This window comes from Trichoplusia ni, chromosome 15 (assembly GCF_003590095.1).
Source record: "Trichoplusia ni isolate ovarian cell line Hi5 chromosome 15, tn1, whole genome shotgun sequence".
Taxonomy (NCBI): Eukaryota; Metazoa; Arthropoda; class Insecta; order Lepidoptera; family Noctuidae; genus Trichoplusia; species Trichoplusia ni.
In genome coordinates, this window is record NC_039492.1 from 10580551 (window position 1) to 10601690 (window position 21140).

General features: G+C 39.0%; 1 protein-coding gene across 3 annotated transcripts; it reads right to left on the reverse strand.

Moving 5' to 3' along the window:
• Positions 1–3562: 3562 nt before the first annotated feature.
• On the reverse strand, positions 3563–21121 carry LOC113501080 (neurexin-4). 3 transcript variants are annotated; one of them, XM_026882083.1, is made up of 25 exons: positions 20884–21121; positions 20487–20600; positions 17097–17293; positions 15960–16101; positions 15336–15539; positions 14616–14782; positions 14209–14385; positions 13873–14034; positions 13128–13344; positions 12640–12784; positions 12283–12389; positions 11822–11947; positions 11349–11552; positions 10613–10786; positions 10133–10270; positions 9843–9979; positions 9419–9570; positions 8880–9076; positions 8312–8452; positions 8018–8197; positions 7764–7897; positions 7270–7480; positions 6812–6949; positions 6326–6417; positions 3563–6037 (listed from the first exon to the last, which is right to left on the reverse strand). In XM_026882083.1, the coding sequence occupies exons 1-25, from the start codon at positions 20948–20950 to the stop codon at positions 5939–5941; spliced, it is 3822 nt and encodes a 1273-aa protein (XP_026737884.1). In that variant the 5' UTR covers positions 20951–21121; the 3' UTR covers positions 3563–5938. The 3 variants fall into 3 exon arrangements, with proteins under 3 accessions (XP_026737884.1, XP_026737883.1, XP_026737886.1); XM_026882082.1 differs by lacking the exon at positions 17097–17293 and adding an exon at positions 18277–18473 and having other exon boundaries at positions 20884–21101; XM_026882085.1 differs by lacking the exons at positions 20487–20600; positions 20884–21121 and adding an exon at positions 18277–18364.
• Positions 21122–21140: the final 19 nt, after the last annotated feature.

The window sequence follows — 21140 nt, forward strand, 5'->3', positions numbered from 1 at the left end:
TGTAATCAGAGCGGCCTGTAATCTGCGGTGATTACTGCGAGTGACGTGGGAGGTACGACACTGTAATTATTAGATACCGCATAATACAATAATTATGTTGGATGTGTGTAGATGTGCTGGGAGGCCGTGAATCTGTGACCATGAATAGGGTGCACTTTGGATGATTGAACTTTGAAAGTTGAATCTCTTTGCGTGCAGACGTCGTCCGTAATTTTGTAAATCATATAAGTACTTATATGATGATACTTTGAATACATATAAAATGTTTTGAGTTATGTATAATATAAACAAATGAAGAAAAAAAATGCCAGACCGATTTTTTAATATGTTATCACTAAAACTTCAATCAATATCCACAAAAGAAAACTGTCCCTACCGGTAACTAAATAATCGTACGTTTCAAATAACGTGCAGATTAATTAACTCCTCGCAACAACCCCAAAATAATTTTAATAACGCCAAAAATTGTCGAAGCCTCCCAAACTCCCATCGATTCACATAATCGGCTCAGACAGGTGTACTTCGATGGTATTTTAATTTCCAACTAATTTCGGGCGCTCTCCGTAAAGCGGATTGCAAAGTTTATAATTAAGCGACAGAGGAGTTAGGGCTCGCGGCCTGGCGACTGCTAAATCTGTTTGGAGTTGCCGACTATTGGTAATTACGTTGCGACGTCGAAGCTACAGTTAATGGGCTGTGATTGAGCTACTTTACTGTATTGTGATGGGGGAAAGTCGGGAGATTTATAGGTAAGATGATGCTACAAGATGAGATATTAATAAGAGAGTGTAAACTTTGATGGCTTGACATAACGGATAAAAAAGAGGTTAATTCATGTCAAATGCGATGTACTGGGCAACTTTAGCTGGCTAACTCATAATTATATATTAAGTGATCAAATAAGTAGATAGAGTAATACTGAAGTTTCAGCTGACTCCAGTTCACTAAAACTTGCATAAGTAGATCTAGTCTAAACTGAAAATGGAAAACTTAGATATAACTGTAAAGTACAAAAACATGAATACTTGTTCGAATGGAAAATAACAGAGGAATAGTTTCCTCGCCCCAATCATCCACAACAGACCTTAACCAAACTGCAAAGAAAATCACGGCGTTTACTTTAGTGTTGTGTAAGTTATCGACGTGGAAGGTGCTCCACGTTAAGACGGCGGGCGCTTGCCGCGGCACGCGCGCCTCTATCGACGCACCGCACACGAGGGAGGTGAAATATCGACGTATTATTGATATCTGTTTTACAGTTATAGTTCTACGATGAATATTGAGTGCCTGTTAACTGTGAATTCATGCTGTTTTGTTTTCCTATTCGTAATAAGAATTTGGATGTTTCAGGATTTGATTTTGAGCTTTTAAGTATGCATACGTAGCAAGATTCAATTGTTTGTGACATTATGTCTTGAGAACAAACATTATCCTACGATATTCCTGCTCAAAATATTGCTGAGAAAAGTATAATCCAAAAAAAGTAATATAGGTAAGGTTGATATGACATTCCTGTCTATAAAGTTTTCGGACTGCGTCCAATTCGTTTTCAATATATTGTAATTAACCACGCTATGATGACAAGACAATACGACAGGATATTTATGATGCGTCAGTACCTCGGATCAAACGACCAGCTTCGACATTTATCGAGTCATTATAAACAAAACACATTTATCACGTGAGCTTTATCTTTCCCATCGACACGGGCAATCACTAAAGCTGACACCTTCGAATATATTACTCCGTGCCACTGAATCTAATCACGATCTGACGGATTAATATCTGACGGTGTTCCCGTCTGCCTGCTAAATCCACCGGCCATTTCGTACCGCATTATTTAATCACCTTTAATCATACCACCTTATGGTAATCAACATAAGGACTGAAATCGTTCACGCAGAGGTCAGCGTACGATGGTAGTTTAAAATATTGAGTGGGTTACATCCAGGGGCAATTGCGAAGATTTATTATACCTGCGTATTGTTTGAATTGTTGTGTAATATTGGATTAGGCGCTCGATAGATTTAATGACGGCGTGATTGATCGCGCCGGTAATACACTGCGAGTATCAGTGGGGGATTACGATAATTGTTTTCAATGTTTTATACAGATGGGTAATTAGTTTTTTGAAAATTGCAACATGACGTAAGTAATTCATTTAAGCTATGAACAAACAAAACTTTATTAGTAATAGTATACTTACTTGGCTTTTGCTTACATTTAAATAACTTTATAGAATGAGTTAAGTAGATAGTTAGGTATTTGGAAGTTTAGTGGATTTACGAGTGAGTCCTAGTACCTAATGAGCTGGTTTCAAATGTAGAGTTTCGAGACAATACCAACAACTAAGCAGTAGTTAGGGAGTGATCAAGCTTTTTCTAAGCAGAGAAAACTTGTTCAGCGTAAGTTTTTAATAGATTCCAGCAGAATTGTAAGCACGTTACTGGCTAGTTGCCGATGTATAGGTAGGCACTTAATACCCTTAAGTATCTCTTAAGTGCTTGGGTACCTCAAGGAGTACATCACTACTAAATTAGCGTGCATCAAAGGCACAGGGGGAGCATGTTGCCCGCAGGCCGGCGCGCCCCACTGACCCAGTAAACTGCACTAGAACTAGATGCTCGCTAAAAGGTGTGGAGTGGCGGCGCGTGCTCGACAGCCGATGTATCGGCGTTTCAGGTCAAACGACCACTGAGAGCCGCTTGTGACTAGAGGGGGCGGCATATCGATGTTTAACGACTTAATCTGTTACCAAGTATCTGATAGGTGATTCATCTTATTTTCTCGGTCTGTAGACTATCAGTAAGGGCTTGTTAACTGTACCATTCACAGCATTATTTCATAAGTGATATCTATTCTCGCTTTCCAAGTTTAGGCAGCCACGTTTTGTTTTCTAGTTTTTTAAAAAAGACGTCCGTCCACACGTCCACGTATCAAACGTCTCAACGTTTAATCAGTTTATACCAAAAATAAAGCCAAATCTTCAACTTGTCGACCAGCACAAAGCCGGAGGTTATAAGTATACCTACATAAGCCAAACCACTAGACGCGCAAAATAGTATCTTATATAATAATATCCATTCAGCTTTCAATACCATCGACAAATAAAACCCTCCTCCTTTCAGCTCTATATTCGCACGTAAGTACGAGGGGCCTCCGTCAGCGTTTTGCAAACGGGCCGGGGTGAGTGCCGCAGGTGCTTGGCGCGTGCGGCGCGAGGTATGCGACCTAATAGGTCACCGCTTTCTCAATACTAGGTTGAGGACGCGTCAATGGGACAGGTAAGACTAAAAAGGGTGTTTTAAAACTTACTTCGCTATAGGGACATACTTGGTTCTATGTGAAAGGTGATTAGGTGAACTGTCCTGCGTAAGCTTTAAAATTTAACTTGTGTACTATACGACACGCCACGAAAGGCGTAATTTGCTTAAGGCTTGGGATTTTTTATTGGAGCTGCCCTGAAATATTTAATACAAACACCGATAATATAAAATGTAGTAATGCACATAGGCAACAAAATAATTTACAGGGTTACATTATAAAAATAAAACTTCATAAATATGTTTGTGGAAAATTTATTCGTGATATTCGAAGTAGTAAAATAAAACCTCTACTCTCAACACGCTACATATCAGTGATTTACTCTATGTGCCGCCGCGCGCCGCTCCGATACTGATTACATTAAGGCACAAACACCTTATATTTACTCACAAACATGCCAATATGAATGATATCGATCGCACTTACATCAGTTCTATGTCTCGTTTTAGAATAAGCTTTATTTCAATAGCAATAAGCTACAATTTAGTGTTTAGAAATCATTGTTTTTTTTTATTAATCTTCATATAAGTACAACCAAATACCATTCATTCAAGAAAGTGCAACTTTATCAACTATACATCTCTTGAGCTCAATGTTTAATTTTATAAATTGACTAATTATTTTACAATTTCGACCAATTTTCATTGGTAATATTAAGTTACCACAGAGTCCCCATAGACAAGTCATATTTCTATCATGACAAGCAAACCATTTTTTTTTTCATCAAAATCTTAACAATAGCTTTTCGATAGTGACCACGTAAAAAGCGTTAAGAGGTTGCCTGTACTTTGTGTCCGAACACTATTCAAGGTTTTTGAGATTATTAATTACATCTTGATCGGAGCAACTCGATTAGAAGTACCGTTGGAACAACAATATAACTTGCCTAGTGGCCTACTAGTAGTACACATTGCTCAAGTAAGTACGTACCGTCCTCATGTATAGTTGACAAGCCCTCGTCTTCATTACCAATTCATTATTAACATGATCAGAGCGCGCTACTTAAATTAACGTATCGTATGACGTCATCCGTTTAACACTCCTTAACGACGATAAAGCAATGACACTAATTCATATTTATTCTTATTTGGAACTTGAAAGAGGATTCGTCTAGTGGCCGTATCAAAAAAACTTAATCTGTAAATTGTATATGTAAATAATACATAAATAATCATAATTACATGATATACACACGATTGTAATAAATTATACAAAAATCGAATTTAAAATTAAAAATACAATTTGGTTCGTAGGAGAAAAATAATAATACCGACAAAGGTATTTCTATTTTAGTCTTATTACCAGTTTCGCATCTTCACTGGGACTTTTTTACATACGAAAATCACTTTCTTACTTGTTCGAAATTTCACCTTTCATCTCCTACAAAACCGAATGTAAAATATTTTAAAGAAAATGATCACATCATTGTTAAGTAACGAAAAACATCATTTTGGACGGAAACAAAATCGAAAAAAAAAAGTCATCCAATTCAAACACGCTTTGTCTTAAACTTATAATATCTATACGCTTATGTATAAGCAGTCTACGTAGAATTTCTATCTTGATAATTAAATGTTATAAAACTATAAAGAACCTAATTTAATCTTACACTAGTTTGTATTCATTTTCATGTCATTTTTAAAGCAAATAACGACTTTATTGCGTGAACTGTAGATTCCATTTTAGCCTAACATCGTGATAAAATATATACGAGTATCTTTTGTTTTTTTTTTTTTAATATACATGGTTCATGGAAGAATTCAATTGCTTTGAAATACAAGAGGGGGCGAACCTTGCTTGTTGCCACATTTGTTTGTAACGTCAATAATTCCTAAGCAAATAATTAAATGTGTCTCGACAACAAGCAAAGTTAGCACACCTATATAAGGTACATTATTTGTATACATCTAATTCAAAACAATTCGAAAGCATAGATTTGTAGAATATATAAACCGTATAGAAGGTATAAAACATGTCATTAATATTGAAAATGAGATTTACAAGGAGATTCATAATACTTTGTAGCGATAGCAAGTAGCCCGATGGCACTTAGTGGGAGAAACCTTTACAAGTTACATTATATTTGAAAGTGAGATCCGATGGACAATTTCTAGTGAGAAAACATAGATATAATACTAAGTTATGCCAATATAGGCCTTAAGGTCCTGGAAGACTTAAGGCAGAAATATCAAGACATTTGTATTTTCTGTTACTATAAACTGAATGTTGTCCTGATGTTAATGTTTTAGTAAATATAAAAAAGTTGTAATATATTTAATTGAATATTGTTGAGCTCTTAGCGTAATAGATGGAAAGCAATGTGAATATATATTAAGCGGGTAGAGAGAGTCAGTTTATTTTTGTGAGGCAAACTTTTTTGTTGCATCGACGAGTGTAAGTTAATATTGATGCCAGTTGCATAACTTAATAAGACATTTGGAGCAGGAAAAAGATGGTACTGCTTTATATTGTGAAAAACCTGGGCATGGTTATATCAGTAAGACAGGAGCAACCTTCAGTTGCCTTTATGTTAGATATTGTTTGTTCTGTTGAGCCTGGCATCGTCATTCATCTCAGCGGGGGATCCTGTCCATGCCCCCTCACGGCCCCGCCCCTATATGAAGAACTCCCTGCGCTTGTGCACGCGCGCGCCGGTGGCGGCGGCCAGCGCGGCCGCGTCGGGGTCGGCCGCGCCCGCCGCGCCGCGCTCCTCCTGACCGCGGACAATACGGTACAACGTTACAAAGACTGTTTTGCAAAAATATTGAGAACGACATTTATTTTAACAAAATATACAGTGTTTAAAGTCAGTATTAGGAAGTAACATTACGTCACAACTTAATGACGCAACAAAATGAAAAGTTCGTCATTTAACGGGAACTTATGTGGCGATTGTAGTCTAATATCCTACTCAATATGTGAATGTGTAGCCGAAATAGTAACTTCAACCAGTAATAAGTAATACGTTGCACTTAAATATATTTAAAACACGAATACTGACCTGCGTGAGGTATTCTCCCTTATGCCGCGAGAGTGCGCGCACCAACACGATAGCGACAATGATCAGCAACAGGAATATGAACGCCAGTACCGCTGTGAAGTATAACAAAATATATAATGCGAGCAAAAAATAAACAATCATTATATCATATTTTTAAATTACAGTATTTCGTTTTGTACAAAAAAAAAGTAATGCACGAATAACCGAGTGGTTAAGATAATCACGCAAATCACATAATGCAACGTGTCAAGGATTCGATCTTCGATCCCCGCATAGAACAAGCTTTTATAATCCACGAATGCTTCTGAGTCTGAGTATCTTTGTGCATGTGACTTGAATGTTTGTAAAACCTCCATGACACGAGAATACAATTTTTTTAATGCGAAATTCGTTTCAAAAAAAAAGTTCTAATGATGCCACAAATGCAACAAGCAGCATAACTATTTGAGTGCATGTCCTCATGGCTGTGCTATGAACAGTGCTTACTGCCGAGGATGGCCTCGTCGGTGTTGTGCAGGTCGAGGTCCCGCTGCAGGTCCAGGTCGGGCGGCGGCCGGGTCTCGGGCGCGGCCGGCGGGTGGGTCACCGGCTCCACGCCGCAGAAGTCCTCGCTCAGGACGCCGCCTAGAGAACACAACATGTTATATGAATGCTTCAAATAATACTAATGATTTCTCATTTCTAAGATAGGTACATTGTGTAAGTATAAAGAGGTTAAAGGTTGATCATTATAGTTGTGACTGATCGTGCTGGTGTATGCATACCGATTAATACTCATGAAGAATCTATTAAAAGAGGGAACATAGACATAACGCCAAACAGTTATTCCGACTATTGGCTTCTAACGATAAAATAAAATATCCTAGAGCTTTCGCCAAAAATACACAAATCATTAAAAAAATCACCATTCAAACTAAAACAATATATAAGGTCATCTTCCTTACCTCCCAAACTCCTGACATTAGGCGGCGGGTCTTGCTGGAACAGCAGCTTCAACGGATATATATCATCGAACTCTACTCGACTCACACAGCCGACGAACCCTTCGTTCATAGATTCGTTTCGACCGATGTACATGTATTGAATGTTGTTGAATTGAGCGTCAGCTGATTCCTTCACGTTGAAGTTGTACTCTTGTGTCTCGTAGTTGTCAACCTGAGGAGGATAGTTGATTTAGATTAAAATTTGACTGGATTATACAATGTACCGACATTTGGCGATACAAAAAACTCATAAATTTTCACTCCATTAAAATTATCAAAATCGGTCCAGCCGTTTTTAAAGTGGTAAATTGCATTGTCAGCGGGTTCGAAAATTTCGGCCTGACAGCTTATCGGGAAGTGCCTTGGAATTGAATTAGAAAAATCCAACCGGAACGACAAACAAGGAATCAAACAAGTAAGTGACTATAAAAATATGGGAATAAATAGAGTCTGACCTGCAAAACCATAGTGGCTCCGCTGTTCTTCCTAGAGAGCCGCACGTCGTGGTACTGCCCCAATGCGAAGTGTTTCCCTTGGAAGATTATCTCCTGCCGCTCAAAACCGAAGTCGAACACCACTCGAAGATGACCTAAAATTAAATTCAGTATAATATTAAATCGAAGTCCAAATCGTCCAAGTCCAGTCTAGTCCAGATCCAGGCCAAGTCAAATCAATAGTTAAGCAACCTTCATCTATAAGAAGAACTTACCAGAATTGGACACCATGAGCGTAAGGTATTCTCCAGAGATGTTGGAGTAGAAGCCGAGCAGGAAACCCTTAGGGTTGGTGGTGGTAAAACCTACGCGAATCTTCTCCGCTATGGTGGAGCGCCACGAGCCTAGGAAGTCGTACTTCACGATGGAGTTCGGACGGAGGTTCACACCGATTTCTAGAAAGAAAGAAATATTTTTAGGACTAATAAAATTATACAACAATATCAAAAGAACCTTAAATATAAATTAATATATTGTAGTAAAAAAAATGTCATAAGTTAGTTACATACCGTCAGCACAAATAGGTCCCTTAAAGGCGGTCCAGCGGCAGTCGCAGGAGTACGAGTCGTAGCCCTCCAGACACGTGCCGTTGTTGAGGCAGGGCGAAGACGCGCACTTGCCCACGCAGCCCTCCGATATGCCGTACAGCCCTGGGATATGTTATGGTTCGTTAAGTTAAATATATTCTAATAAAACGAAATGTGATCATGTTTTGTAATTATTTGTAAATCTTCGGCAATTTGAAATTACAAATTATTTTGAATGATGTGCTGAAATGGTTTGCTTACTTCGCATCACGTATTCTAATTAAATTGTGTAACAAAGCATAGTAACACCGTATCTTGCGGTCGAAGCTACATAATAGTTTCAAGTAGCACATCAATGCGGCCATTAGAATATTAATTTGGAATTATGAGCGGAGTAAACGCGTTCTAAGATGACGATCATCATTTGGAAAACGAAGTGGTGCGCGTTTTGGCCAGACGGCTGCGGAACTGCCATAACAGGGCCCGCAGCGACGTATGGCTTAAGCAGAAGATCGTACTCTGTGTGCGTATTGAACTGAAATGAACCGACCCCTGCGGGCGTGCGCGCGCAGGTCGACGGGCCGGCCGTTGAGCAGCAGCGCGCGCAGGCAGCCCACGAAGCCGGCCTTGCGGTCCAGCTGCGCGCCCAGCGCCAGCCCCGTGCTGAGCTGCAGCGCGCGCACGGGCTCCCTGGCGGTGCGGATCTCGTTCTTCAGCGCGCCGTCCACCACCACGCGGGCCTCCTTCCTGCGGGCCGGGTTGAGGGGGAACCGATTGAAGACTAGATGTGACTAGACTTTAAGAATTCTATTGAAAGTTAACGCACATACGCATCGTGAAAATAGTCAAACTATCTTCATTGAACTATAATTTTCCTCCTCGACCAAAAAACTTTAGAACCAAAACAATAATCAAAAAGAAAAGAATACATCTTGTACTCCTCTAATCACTATAAATATTTTAGAAACCGGCAAAATGTGGCCGAGAACCAAAATGTATAGACTACCTACTACATCTATAAAACTTTGATTTACACAAACATTTCATTCTGGTAAATTCATATACATGTAAGACATGTAAGAACCATACCTATTCCTCTCAATACTGACGGAATGCCAGTTGTTATCAGCTAGCCGGCTGCTGGTCTCGACAGACACTCCAAGCGGCGTGTCGCCCACCTGGAACTGGAACTGCAGCTGATCGCCGCCGATGATAGACAGCTTTATGTAGTCTTGGGGACCCTGATACAACAATACAAAATAGCGTGAATTTTATACAATCAACGTGACCATATTTTACACCTGAAGAAGACTCCTGCAAGAAAACACTAATGCTTTACAGACAGCCTAACATACAAACCGATTAATTCAAGCCAAATTCACGTATTAAAGTCACATATCACGAATTCACAAGAAAAGAGGTAAAAACCAACAATAACAGGAAACAGTATCATAAATCCAGAGCAAATGAGGTATGTTCCAAGCATTTTAATGTGTTCAAAAGGGTTTCTTACCTTGGAATGTAAAAGCACAGCGTTTTCCTTGGTAGTCTTAAACTCGAAGTAGATATCGCCACTGTGGCCGAGGTCGAACATCGGCAGAGTGATTATAGCGTCCGATATACGGAACGTCACCGCGTTGCTGAACAGGTCTACGTGTGAAAAGAAATATAATAGAAGTTATTGATTACTGTCTGCAAGTTATTAATATTGCAATAAGAATTATTTCAATAGATTGATAGGTATTAGACTTAATTACGACTGCATATTTGGATTTTTTACTTGAGTTATATAGTAATACATACCGTCTCCTTCACACAACAGTGGTCCAAGTGTATACCGTCCTTCTTTCTCGTCGAGATGTGAGCCGGTGTCACCGAATCGTAGTTGTTTTACTGGCAGGAACTCCTTTTCTATGATTTCACCGCCATCCACTTGGAATTCTGGATAAAGACATTGATAATCATTGTTTTTGTTTTTGGGGTTTCATCATTTCTTTTGTGTTGAGGTAAGTATGCAGGAAATGCATTAAAAAAAACCATTTTCTTCCTAAAGTGAAATTGCAAATTGTTATAAAAATCACAAAATAAATAAACGAAATAATAACAAGTTATTGTAAGTAAGAGAACTGAATTACTTCGAAGAATGTAATTTTTACATGATGTGTTAGAATATAACAAAATATCCTGTCTTGCAGATTTGCGTGCCAATGTCGATGCGCGTGACGCCATCTGCGGTATGTGAGTGAGGTGTGAGTGAGGTGTGAGTGAGGTGCGTGTGGTTACCGCCGGGCTTGGCGTGCTCGGCGTCGCAGTTGCACCACTTGGTGGGGTCGCGGCAGCTGCCCAGCAGGCCGCACGCGCACATGCGCGAGCCGGGCGGCGCGCCCGCCCAGTAGTCCATGCGCTGCCCCGCGCGCGACACCCACCACGCGAACGGCGCGAACGACGACTCCTCGCCTGCACACACACACGGCCACTTAGTGAATACCCCGCCACACAGTAAGAATACGAGGACATATAAATGAACTTCATTCAGATATCAGGGGTTCCTGATTAAGGCCGATGGCGCAGCAGTGCGTTGCATCGTCAAAAAGGATCGATGCACTATACGCCACCTCCATGCTGTGACGACGTGAGGCGGGATAGACGCTCGCCCCCAACCTATTCAGCACTGACACATTTTCCATCATCGCAACAGCCTTCCACCTGTGCAACGCGTTTCCCTCAAACCTTGGCTTTGCCTTTCTTTCCGTCAATTCGTAAAACATCAGCTTGCGATGACACAAAACGCAACGTTACTGCCGCTGCAAAAAACTAGCCTACGAAGCGATTGACGTAAAATTCAACAATTTTTTTTTCATGCAACTTTTATAAAGCCATGTACGCAGTACTATTTACTAAGAGTTAAAATACGAATCTATATTTAACCAATTAAACCGGCAAATATTATAATAAAAAGTCGAAGACAAAAAGGTCGATTAAATCAAATATAATCAAATTAAACACATGAAGTCCTTACTCGGTGAGTTGAGCAGTCTGGAGTGCCTGCACATATACTCTAGATGCTGCATACAGTTCTCGGATCTGTTGAGTAACGCTTCCAGTTGTTGCCGATTCGCGTCGTATATGATGTCCTGGCGGAAGCTGCCGGGCTCCTGGTAGCCGTCTACTACTGTGTTCTGAGAGGACGAGTGTTGTACCGCCGTTATGATGCGCCCGTCGGCTGTTAGAAAAACCACTCTTGATGAATCATGAAACTCGAACTTTTCAAGTTAAACTATCCATGACTCTTATCGATGTTAAGGCTGTCAATCGTATATTGACTAAAATTAATAAACATTTTTTTTTAAGCCGGCTATAATATTCAAAACTTTAAGTTTATTCTATTATGTTTATATAATCTAAGTATGTTCACCGGCTTTTGGTGTTGCGTGTGAGTATGATTGTATATTGTGGGTGTGTGTGAGTGCGTGTGTGTATGTGTGTACTCACAGTAGAACTCGCAGGTGACGGGGAAGGCGGGCAGCGGGCCGGAGCCGTCCACGTCGATGTGTATGTGCGCGGCGCGGGACACGGCCTGCACGTTCTTGTAGGCCTGGCACGACAGCGGGTGGACCGCTGTAGCAGGACAGGGACACGTTACTTACGATGCTGACGGGTTTTTACATACATTTGGCCAACGGAACGTACCGCATCAACGTATTTATCTACTCATAAAGAATTGGTGGACCGCGACAATCAGCGTTTGGTTCAACCTAAGGCGTTCAGCTTTTAAGTTACCTTGTATGAAAAACCTTCCCCTCACAGGAAAAGCAAAAACTCCTGTCGAATTTCCCTCTGATATTTTGATCGTCTTCGTTTCGTGAAAAATCAGATTTACACTTTAAATAGTTTTTCTCTCATACATAATTTACTTGCTACATTAGTTACTAGCATATTCGCCAGTGACTCACAAGTATGGCAGACGGCGCCTGCGTATCCCGTCCCCTGGCAGTTGCAGGAGAACTCCTCCGCCGTCTGCGTGCACACGCCGTTGTGCTCGCACGGGTTCGGGTTGCATCTGGACACAGCAATCATAGAAAAATGATGGACACCGATAGTGTAAATGGATAGTGTAAATTTACTATGAATGTTTCATTATTTTGATTTGATATATAAATAGTAGCAAAATGTGGGTAAAAAACTATAACCAGAAATGGAATTCTCTAGGCTAAAACAACGATGCAATTTTAATTTTTCGATATAACATTGAAACGGGAAGATTACATAGACACTTATTAAAGCAATATTATGAAATCATATTGTCATACCTATCAATCATCTGGCAGGCGTCGAAGACCACCTCGTTGGGACAGCAGTACTCTTCCTTCTTCCAGTCAGTAGGCAGGCGGTAGTTACCGTCCACGGCGATCTTACGCATGCAGCCGATGAAGCCGCGGGGAGGCGCCTTACCACCTGTATCACGCAGATTTGTTTGATTGCAATAACAGTATTTAAAAGCACAAACATTGGAAACTTCTGATCTAATGATGAGCGTGGAAATATAAAAGGAAATAGACGTAGACGATTTAAGACTTCCAAAAATGATTCTGGTTTTTCTTATCCGACGTTTGACCAATTGACAATTTTGTGAAATGAATTGCAAAAAAAAAACAAACAACAACAAATAGCGCAAGTACTTAATAGTTATCCCCAGTTAAATCTGTTTTGACAAAATGTTGTACAATCGCGTCTATATCAATAGTTGAGTAACTGATACAAAATGTCCTTTAATAGCAAAAACCTGTTTAATACTAACCGGCGATATAATAAGTGCTGCCAGTCATGAAGCGCAGTTTCTTGGTGGTCCTGACGGGTCTGTAGTCCACCGCCAGCGTGAGGCTGTCGGTGGCCATGGTCAGCATGAGCGCGTGCCAGCGACCGTCATTGAACTGCTCCGCGTAGTTGTCTAACTTCACTTTCGGAGAGCCTGGAGTTTCCAGCTCGACTTTCACGCCGCCTTCTTCGAGATATACCTACATATATTATACAGATTTATAGGTGTCAGTTTTTACGTAGCTCAGTTGGTATTTAAGACTATAAGTATTGCATGACAGTTATGAACAAAGATATATAAAAATGCCACGAGAATTTTGTCTTAAGACACAAAGCATCTATTTACTTCTTTATTAATAAAGTGCTAACTTGGTGTAGTATTAAATAAATAATAAATAAATAAATTCGGAAAACATCACATACATTGTTCTGAACCCAAAGTAAGTTGCTAAAGCACTTGTGGTATGGAATTCAGAAACAACGAAGGTACCACAAACACCCAGACCCGAGACAATGTAGAAATGTGAATTTTTACATTGACTCGACCGGGGATCGAACCCGGGACCTCAGAGCTAGCGACACCTTGAAACCGGTGCGTACGCCACTCGACCACGGAGGTCGTCAAAATTAAGTAAGATATATCTTCACGTTTACATGTATTTCTAATCTTTTGAGCTCTCTGACGTCGACATTGAACATAATTATGTTTGTGAAGCTTAAAAGCTTACCTTGACATGTCCCTCGGTGTTAAACTTGTGATAGATGAGCAGTCCGTGTTGCTCGTAGGTGCGGAACTCGAGTGAGATGTTGAGCGTGTTGCCGCCCGAGTAGCCGCGCAGCTTCGCGTACGAGCCCTCCTTCAGGAACGTTATGGGGACCACGGGCGGCTCCTGGTTGGCAGATAGATATAAATATTCATAGTTACAAAACATATTTTAAAAAACTGCGAAAGTAGTCCCACGAACTATATACTCAAATAGATTTGCAGCAATGTCTATAACATGACACTACAGAAATGTGTGTAGTGTCATATTAAGATTAGAATCATTTGTAAATATACTTACAGGGCAGGCATAAAGCGTGTTGACCTTCTGGAACTTGAAAGGCTCTCCCGACTCATACCCTTGCTTTAGGTCTTGGATGACGTTAGTGGCATTCAGGTACATGTTCTCAATGCAGCCAGTAAAGTTCTGGTTCACGACTAACCCTTCTTGGAAGTTTGGTACACCACCTATGTAGAACTGTAAAAAACACAGTCATGTGGAAATTAAGTAACTAATAATATTAACCAAAGTTGGTAAACATGTTTGTATTAAATTAAATTACAGATTTTTAGTAAGTACTGACAGACATATGAATCGCTGTCACGTGCCCATTCTCATCTCTGTTTAGCATAATTTTTGAAAAATATATACTACTACTTTCAAAACAAGAAAGAACTTTTTAGTAAAGATTGGTACTATATACTCACAGCCCTGTTCAGGTTGAGCCTGGAGAACTCTCCCCGGATGCGGTCCTGCACGATGACGCGGTCCACGGAGAAGATGACGGAGCGGCGGTTGCGGGAGATCACTACGTCGTGCCAGATGTTGTCGTCCAGCAGGCTGCCCACCGACATCGAGGTCGACTGGCCAGAACCTGGTGGACGACCAAACTCATTTAAACTTCATACTAATATAATGTCGTATTTTGAGCAAAATATGACCTGGTCAACAGATCCAGAGAGCAAAAAATACCTAGTAAGACGAGAAAATTTAGAAATAACCCTAAAAAAATTGATCGAGTATATGAATATAAATTATATAAAGCTTCTTCAAAAGGTCATTAGGGTTAATATGGCAAATAAGGACAGACTCAGATCATGCATACATTTTTATTTTTTTCGATAAGTATATTATAAAATAAATAGCATTTTCCGGTACAAGATTAACTTTTTTATACGGATATACAAGTTTATCGACTAGACCAGCATGTAAAGTGGTGATATTGACGGATACGACTTAATGTTTTTCTGTTCCAGACTAAGAGAGCTGTGATTATGGGATACGGTCCATCATTATTTAATGTAATATGTGCTTTCTTTATTATTTAATCAATCAACCAACCCAGTATATCGTAGCACTAAACAAAGGCCTCCCTGCTGTTAGACGACGGCGTATGCTATGCCTTCCTTAATCTAGCATCAACTTACCCAAATCGATGTTGAGGACAAGTCTGTTGTCCCTCAACTGCAGTGCTAGGTAGTCTCCTTGTGTTCCTCTGGAATACATGAGCGCCCCTGATGCTGTACTGGTCTTGAACCTGAAGCGGATGACCTCGCGGGACGCCGATATCGGGTCGCGGAGCAAGTCCATTTTCACGAGGGAGGACCCGTTGAAGTAGAGAGTGTCAGCCACTACAGAAATGATAAACTTGTAGTCGCATTTACGAATATTAACTTTATTTGAAAGCTTATTAGGTCCAATTTACTCGAAATATTATCTTTTATGGTACCCAATTATAAAAATACACAGATTCAATTAGCACATTCTCTGACCTCGTTTTCCGTTAAATCAAATAGCTCATATTGCGGCAATCATGTCGTTTCGTTTACAATGTAAAAGTTCCATTTAATTAGCCGGTAATATGCATGCTTGTAACATGCAATGTTACTTTATAGCCAAACCCCGCATTGAATTTGGCGTCATTTACAGATGCAGTACCCAACTAGATAATATGGAACGGATCTGAACTTTTTCATGTTGGTAGTAGTCTAGTTATATTCGCAAAAATGACTGCTTCCGATTATGGTATCTATTCTTAACCTAGTACGTACCATAATCGCATCCGTAGACCTCGACTCTCATAGATATCTTGTCGCGCCATCGCATCGGGTTGATACGAATGAACTGCGCTATTATAGGCACTTCAAATTCATTCTTCATCACCGTATTTCCATCATGGTTTCCTTCAAACATCTGTAGGAATACAAACTCTATTTATAAGAGGTTTGAGTCTTATTTCTATTATTGGATGATATATATGACAAGGCTGATTTGTGTAAATTATTTTCGTATAGGGTTTCCACTATAAACATCGAAATGTTTTGTTTGTTTTGAATCATCCATTGTTTTTTATAGTATCTGCTAATAGTACTGACTATGTATCGTGGGTTTTACATACATGAATATTGAATACAGAACTAAAGCACTTTGATATAATGAAGTAGATGGATAAACATTCAGTGACTCATATAATTCATTACCGTAAAACAGTGGTTTGGATGTATACCAAATGATAAAACTTTGCCAAATACTGGACTAATAAAACAATAATTTTGTATTGCGTCTTTGACCTCTACTCTACATGGATGTAGGTCATTTCATATTGGACATGGCATGTTCCTTGTATTAGGTATATTTCAGTACCAACAACATGCACCTTTGTGTACCGAAGCGGAAACGTGATCCGTGGAATAATACAGTACATCGGAAATGGCAGTATTGCTGTTCCATTATCGTTTTTAATGCCAACAGAAGCATTATGATATCATCAAAGGTTAGCATAAGGCTTGTGCCAAAATACTGTACAAGTTTTGAAATATCTTGGACAACAAAGTAAGAAATAGAAATGCAAAAAACAGACTGGAGCAAAACAAGAGCATATTTCATGATCAGCCTTTATTTACTTTTGTTTTAATTCGGACTAGCTCGCCACACGCCCGGCATTGAAACTCGTCGAAACCAACGAAGACCACCGAAACATTTAAGTTCGGTGTGTCCCGGGAGAACAATGAACTGTCTTGGAACCCGCAAGGAAAAGTAAAAAGTATAGTAAAAAGGATTTTTCTTTCTCCATTTATTTACTTACCACTAAGAAAGCTGATTTACAAGTTCTAGATTATAGTCATAAACAAAAGTCAACCGTAACCTAATAAGGATACCGAACCAATTCCCCTAAACCTGTACGTTACCTGCGTGATACCATCCTCCTGCGTGACCGACCGCCAGCTCTCACCATCATCCGAGTACTGCAGCATGTACTGCGAGACATACTCGTCGGTGGCGTAGCGGCCTCTGGTGGCAATGCCGCGCAACTCCCGCCGCTTGTCCAGGTGGACGGTCAGGTGCTGGTAGTAAGAGCTCTCGCGGGCAGTCCAAGCCGTAGTCCCTTCACCGTTATTGTTAGTTAGTGTTACAGCCAGAAGTTTGTGCAACTGATTATGGATTTCTTATTCAACATTTTTTTTGCCACGTCTATTTTTTTTTCTATATAAGACGAAGCCTTTCCCAGAAGTGTTTACGACTTTTCGTACATACCTCGATACTTTAGATCTTCCCCTCTGGAAGGTCTAAAGCAATATTTAGATAGAAAGGAGATATTTATTGCAATTCAAATAAATTGATAAACTAGTTCATCCATAATCAGGGTTCTATCAGCATTTTTAAAGAAAATTAGGACTTGTTAGGAGGACAAAGAAGAGATCAGATAGTTTGTGTATTATATACATTAATAAATACATGACTGGTAGATAGTACAAAGCCTTATAAACATTATGTGATACATTGAATGTAAAGCGAAAGTATTAAACTGAGGACAAACACAATGGAATGCATAGATCTTACACAGAAACTTAACTGTCAACAGTTATAAAACTTTTTTTCGACTTTGAAACTAATATACTTTATTTTTCCAACGACACAACAGGTACATATGTATTTACAGTATTATCGTAAGCATCTTCTCACAAGACTATATCTAATATTCTACTCAATCAGGTCTGTTATGTAGGTAAACACAGATAGTTATTCAAAAGCTGTTACTAAAGTCGTACGAAAACATTCAAAATTTGATGGCATAAACGCTTATTCAAATGTTCATTATGGAACAACATAGCGACATGGTATTGCTTGGAAAATATAATTTCAACTTATTATAGTAACATTGACTACTAAGATAGACATATTATAAATAAACTAATCCATAAGGTGTTTCTCTATTTGAAAAAACTACAAAATATCAAACTAAACATCTACACCCCAAGAAAACAACTGTTAAACTAACTACGAAGCCAAAAAATCCAAGAAGCTACATGCAAACGAACCTCTCAACCTGTTAGTCTCATCTTCGAAACAGTCTGATATTATGTTTACCTTAACTTCGCCTCCAGCGGCTTTATATTGCACGTAATCGAGTCCGTTCGAACCATAGCTGATGTGGTACTCCTGCACGAACTCCTGCGAGTGCGCGCGGCCCTGCGTGGCGACCCGCGTGATGTTCTTAACGCTACCCAGGTCTATGACCAGCTGCTGGTCGAAGTCATTCTCCGACGCCGTCCAAGCGTTCAAACCTTTTTTATGCGGGAAAATTTACTTTATACTTCACGTTGCTTGCCTCGTTAGTAAGTACACTTGTTAGTTGGTTAAATAAGAATTGTATAGTTTCGTATATAATTATTTATTTCCTTTCATTTAATGAAATTCTAACATCTAGATATTGTAGCCCTAAACCTATAACATCTATATAATTCAAAAGCAACCCAAACATTTAAAATTTAACACATCTTTTATATGATGTAAGCTTAGCTTATTTTAAATATTGTACGTAAAAAAAACATTCAGTTTAATTTTTAAAACAATATAAAATATGAGAATTATTTCCAACCCATTAAGACTAAAAGTTTTTCATTTGCTTTTCGATGAAATCGGAACTAAAATTATAGTCTCGCTCATGCAGTGGTTTCGCATCTTTAACGATTTCGTCAAATGTTAGAAAAATGTAAGGTGTGCAGGGTTCATAGTTTCCATTCTCTTCCATGTTTAATGACACTGCGACGGCGTGTCTCTCATCCAGCAAGGTTTCCTCGAAACACCAACCCTCCTTTAGAACATTTTTCAAAAACAATTCTGTGTCTGTCACTATTTTCCCCACTTCCAACGTGCGTGTTTTCAAAGAGAAACTTATTTCGTGCATAGGCACTGTTAACCCAAACCCTTTGTTTTTAACGTAACTTTCTTTAAGACACCAAATACGATAGAAGCACGCGATCTGTTCCTGTTCCGTGGGAAAACTGCGTATGGTCGACCACTCTCGCCCCGAAAACTGTCGCGACATTAAACGGAAGAACTCTGGGATGTTCTTATTTGCTGGTGGCTCTATTTTCATGACATCAATACCAATATTTCTTTCTTTATTACCAGCCAATACTACATAGTCACCTTGATGAGACACATTGAATGTCACTGGTATATCCCCAACTCCCAACAAAAATGGTTTGCCTTTCTCATCTCTGCTAAACTTTATCTCTTCGTATGGAATGAAGGTGGTGTCATAAACAAATTTCCTTAACATCAAACGGCCCACAAGGGATGATTTAGCATCATCCTGAAACACAAATTTAGCTATTCTCTGCTTCTCCTCTTGTTGTATGTAACTGGAAGCAGCCATGATTTCCTCCTGGGTTGGTTTCCATTCAGAAGCATTGAAAGCCCATCTGATGTTTGAGCTGGCCATTTTGGTACTAATGTTTCTATTTAGTTTTGTAACTGAGGTCCAACTATATAGCTTACTTTGATAATGGACCTGCAGACGAATGAACCCTGTTACTTTACATCTTCTTGTTGCTTATTTTTAATATTTCGTTTACAATTCACAGGTTAAGAAGCATAACTATAACTCTGGCACTTAAACACACACAAGCATGCAAAAACAAATGACTTTACCCCAAATAAAAAAAAAACAAACATAAATAATAATAAGCCTTCAGTTTGGCTCACAGCCTACAACACTCACTAGCACAGTCATATTAAGTGCACTGATTATCACCCTTGCTTTACTCTATTTAGGCAAGCTTGAGACAAAATTTAAAGTAATAAAACAGTTTGAAATTATTTTATAGTACTTTCATTCAATTTGGTACAAAGGTTTTTAATTTTTCAAGCTTCATATTTTTATCTCAAACTTTTATGCAACAATTGCTTGAAAAAATACTAATATAAAAGAACACAATCCTCTATTTCTTTTCACAACTAAATTTTGATTGCATAATGATAAATGCAAAGGCTAAATGACAAGGAATCAAAATGAACAAGCATGCTATGACATAAACTGAAAATGGAAAAGCTATAGTGATAAATAAATTCAATAATGAAGTATAGAATACTGGATAATATGCCTCACTTTTCTGCTAGTCCAAACATGAACAGCAAGAAAAGTAAAAAAAAACTATGTGTCTACTACAAACAGCACATATTCTGACCTGGTTGTATGAATTCTCTTAAGATAAAAATTGATTCAAGAGAATAAATATCAGAGAAAACATGCAGGCCAGACATGTGTACTGTTGTTAAGACGGAATACTCACCATAAAGCTTAGCATTCTCTGGTCCCCTGTCTCTCAAGCTGGATGTGGCAGTCAACTTAGAATTTGCGACGAGAGGTTCATTACATTCGTAGTCGTAATAATATCTTACTGAGTCTGCAAATAATAAAATAAACAACCAATTTCAGCATGTTCTTTTAATACAACCGAAAGTAGTTCTAGTTACTATCTTCGATTAAAAGGTCTTAAACTAAGTAAACAAGACTGGTGGAGCCATGAAACACTTTCGACAAAAATAAGATAATTTATTTTAAAGTTAATGTAGTATTGTCTAAAATAAGGCTTCAATTAGAAACATTTAATCAGTAATAACGACAGTTTATTCAAATGTTACTCATGATTATTTTCATCCGTATAAGAAAATAATCGTTAAACTAACCTGCATCGGTTTTTGTAATGCTATAGCAAAGCAACACAAAGAAATAATACACAAAACCACTCATCATAATTTCATAGCTGTTTTATAAATTCTACTAGTAATAAGAACGTAACGTATCAGTCACAAAATCATATAAAAGTGTTTGATCATTACGTTAGCGTTGTTACAATCATCAAGCCGGACAACACCCAAGTGTGTTTCCCATGGTTTAACCAATTTTATGAGCACCCAAAGGCCAACTTCCTATTGGCTTAAAA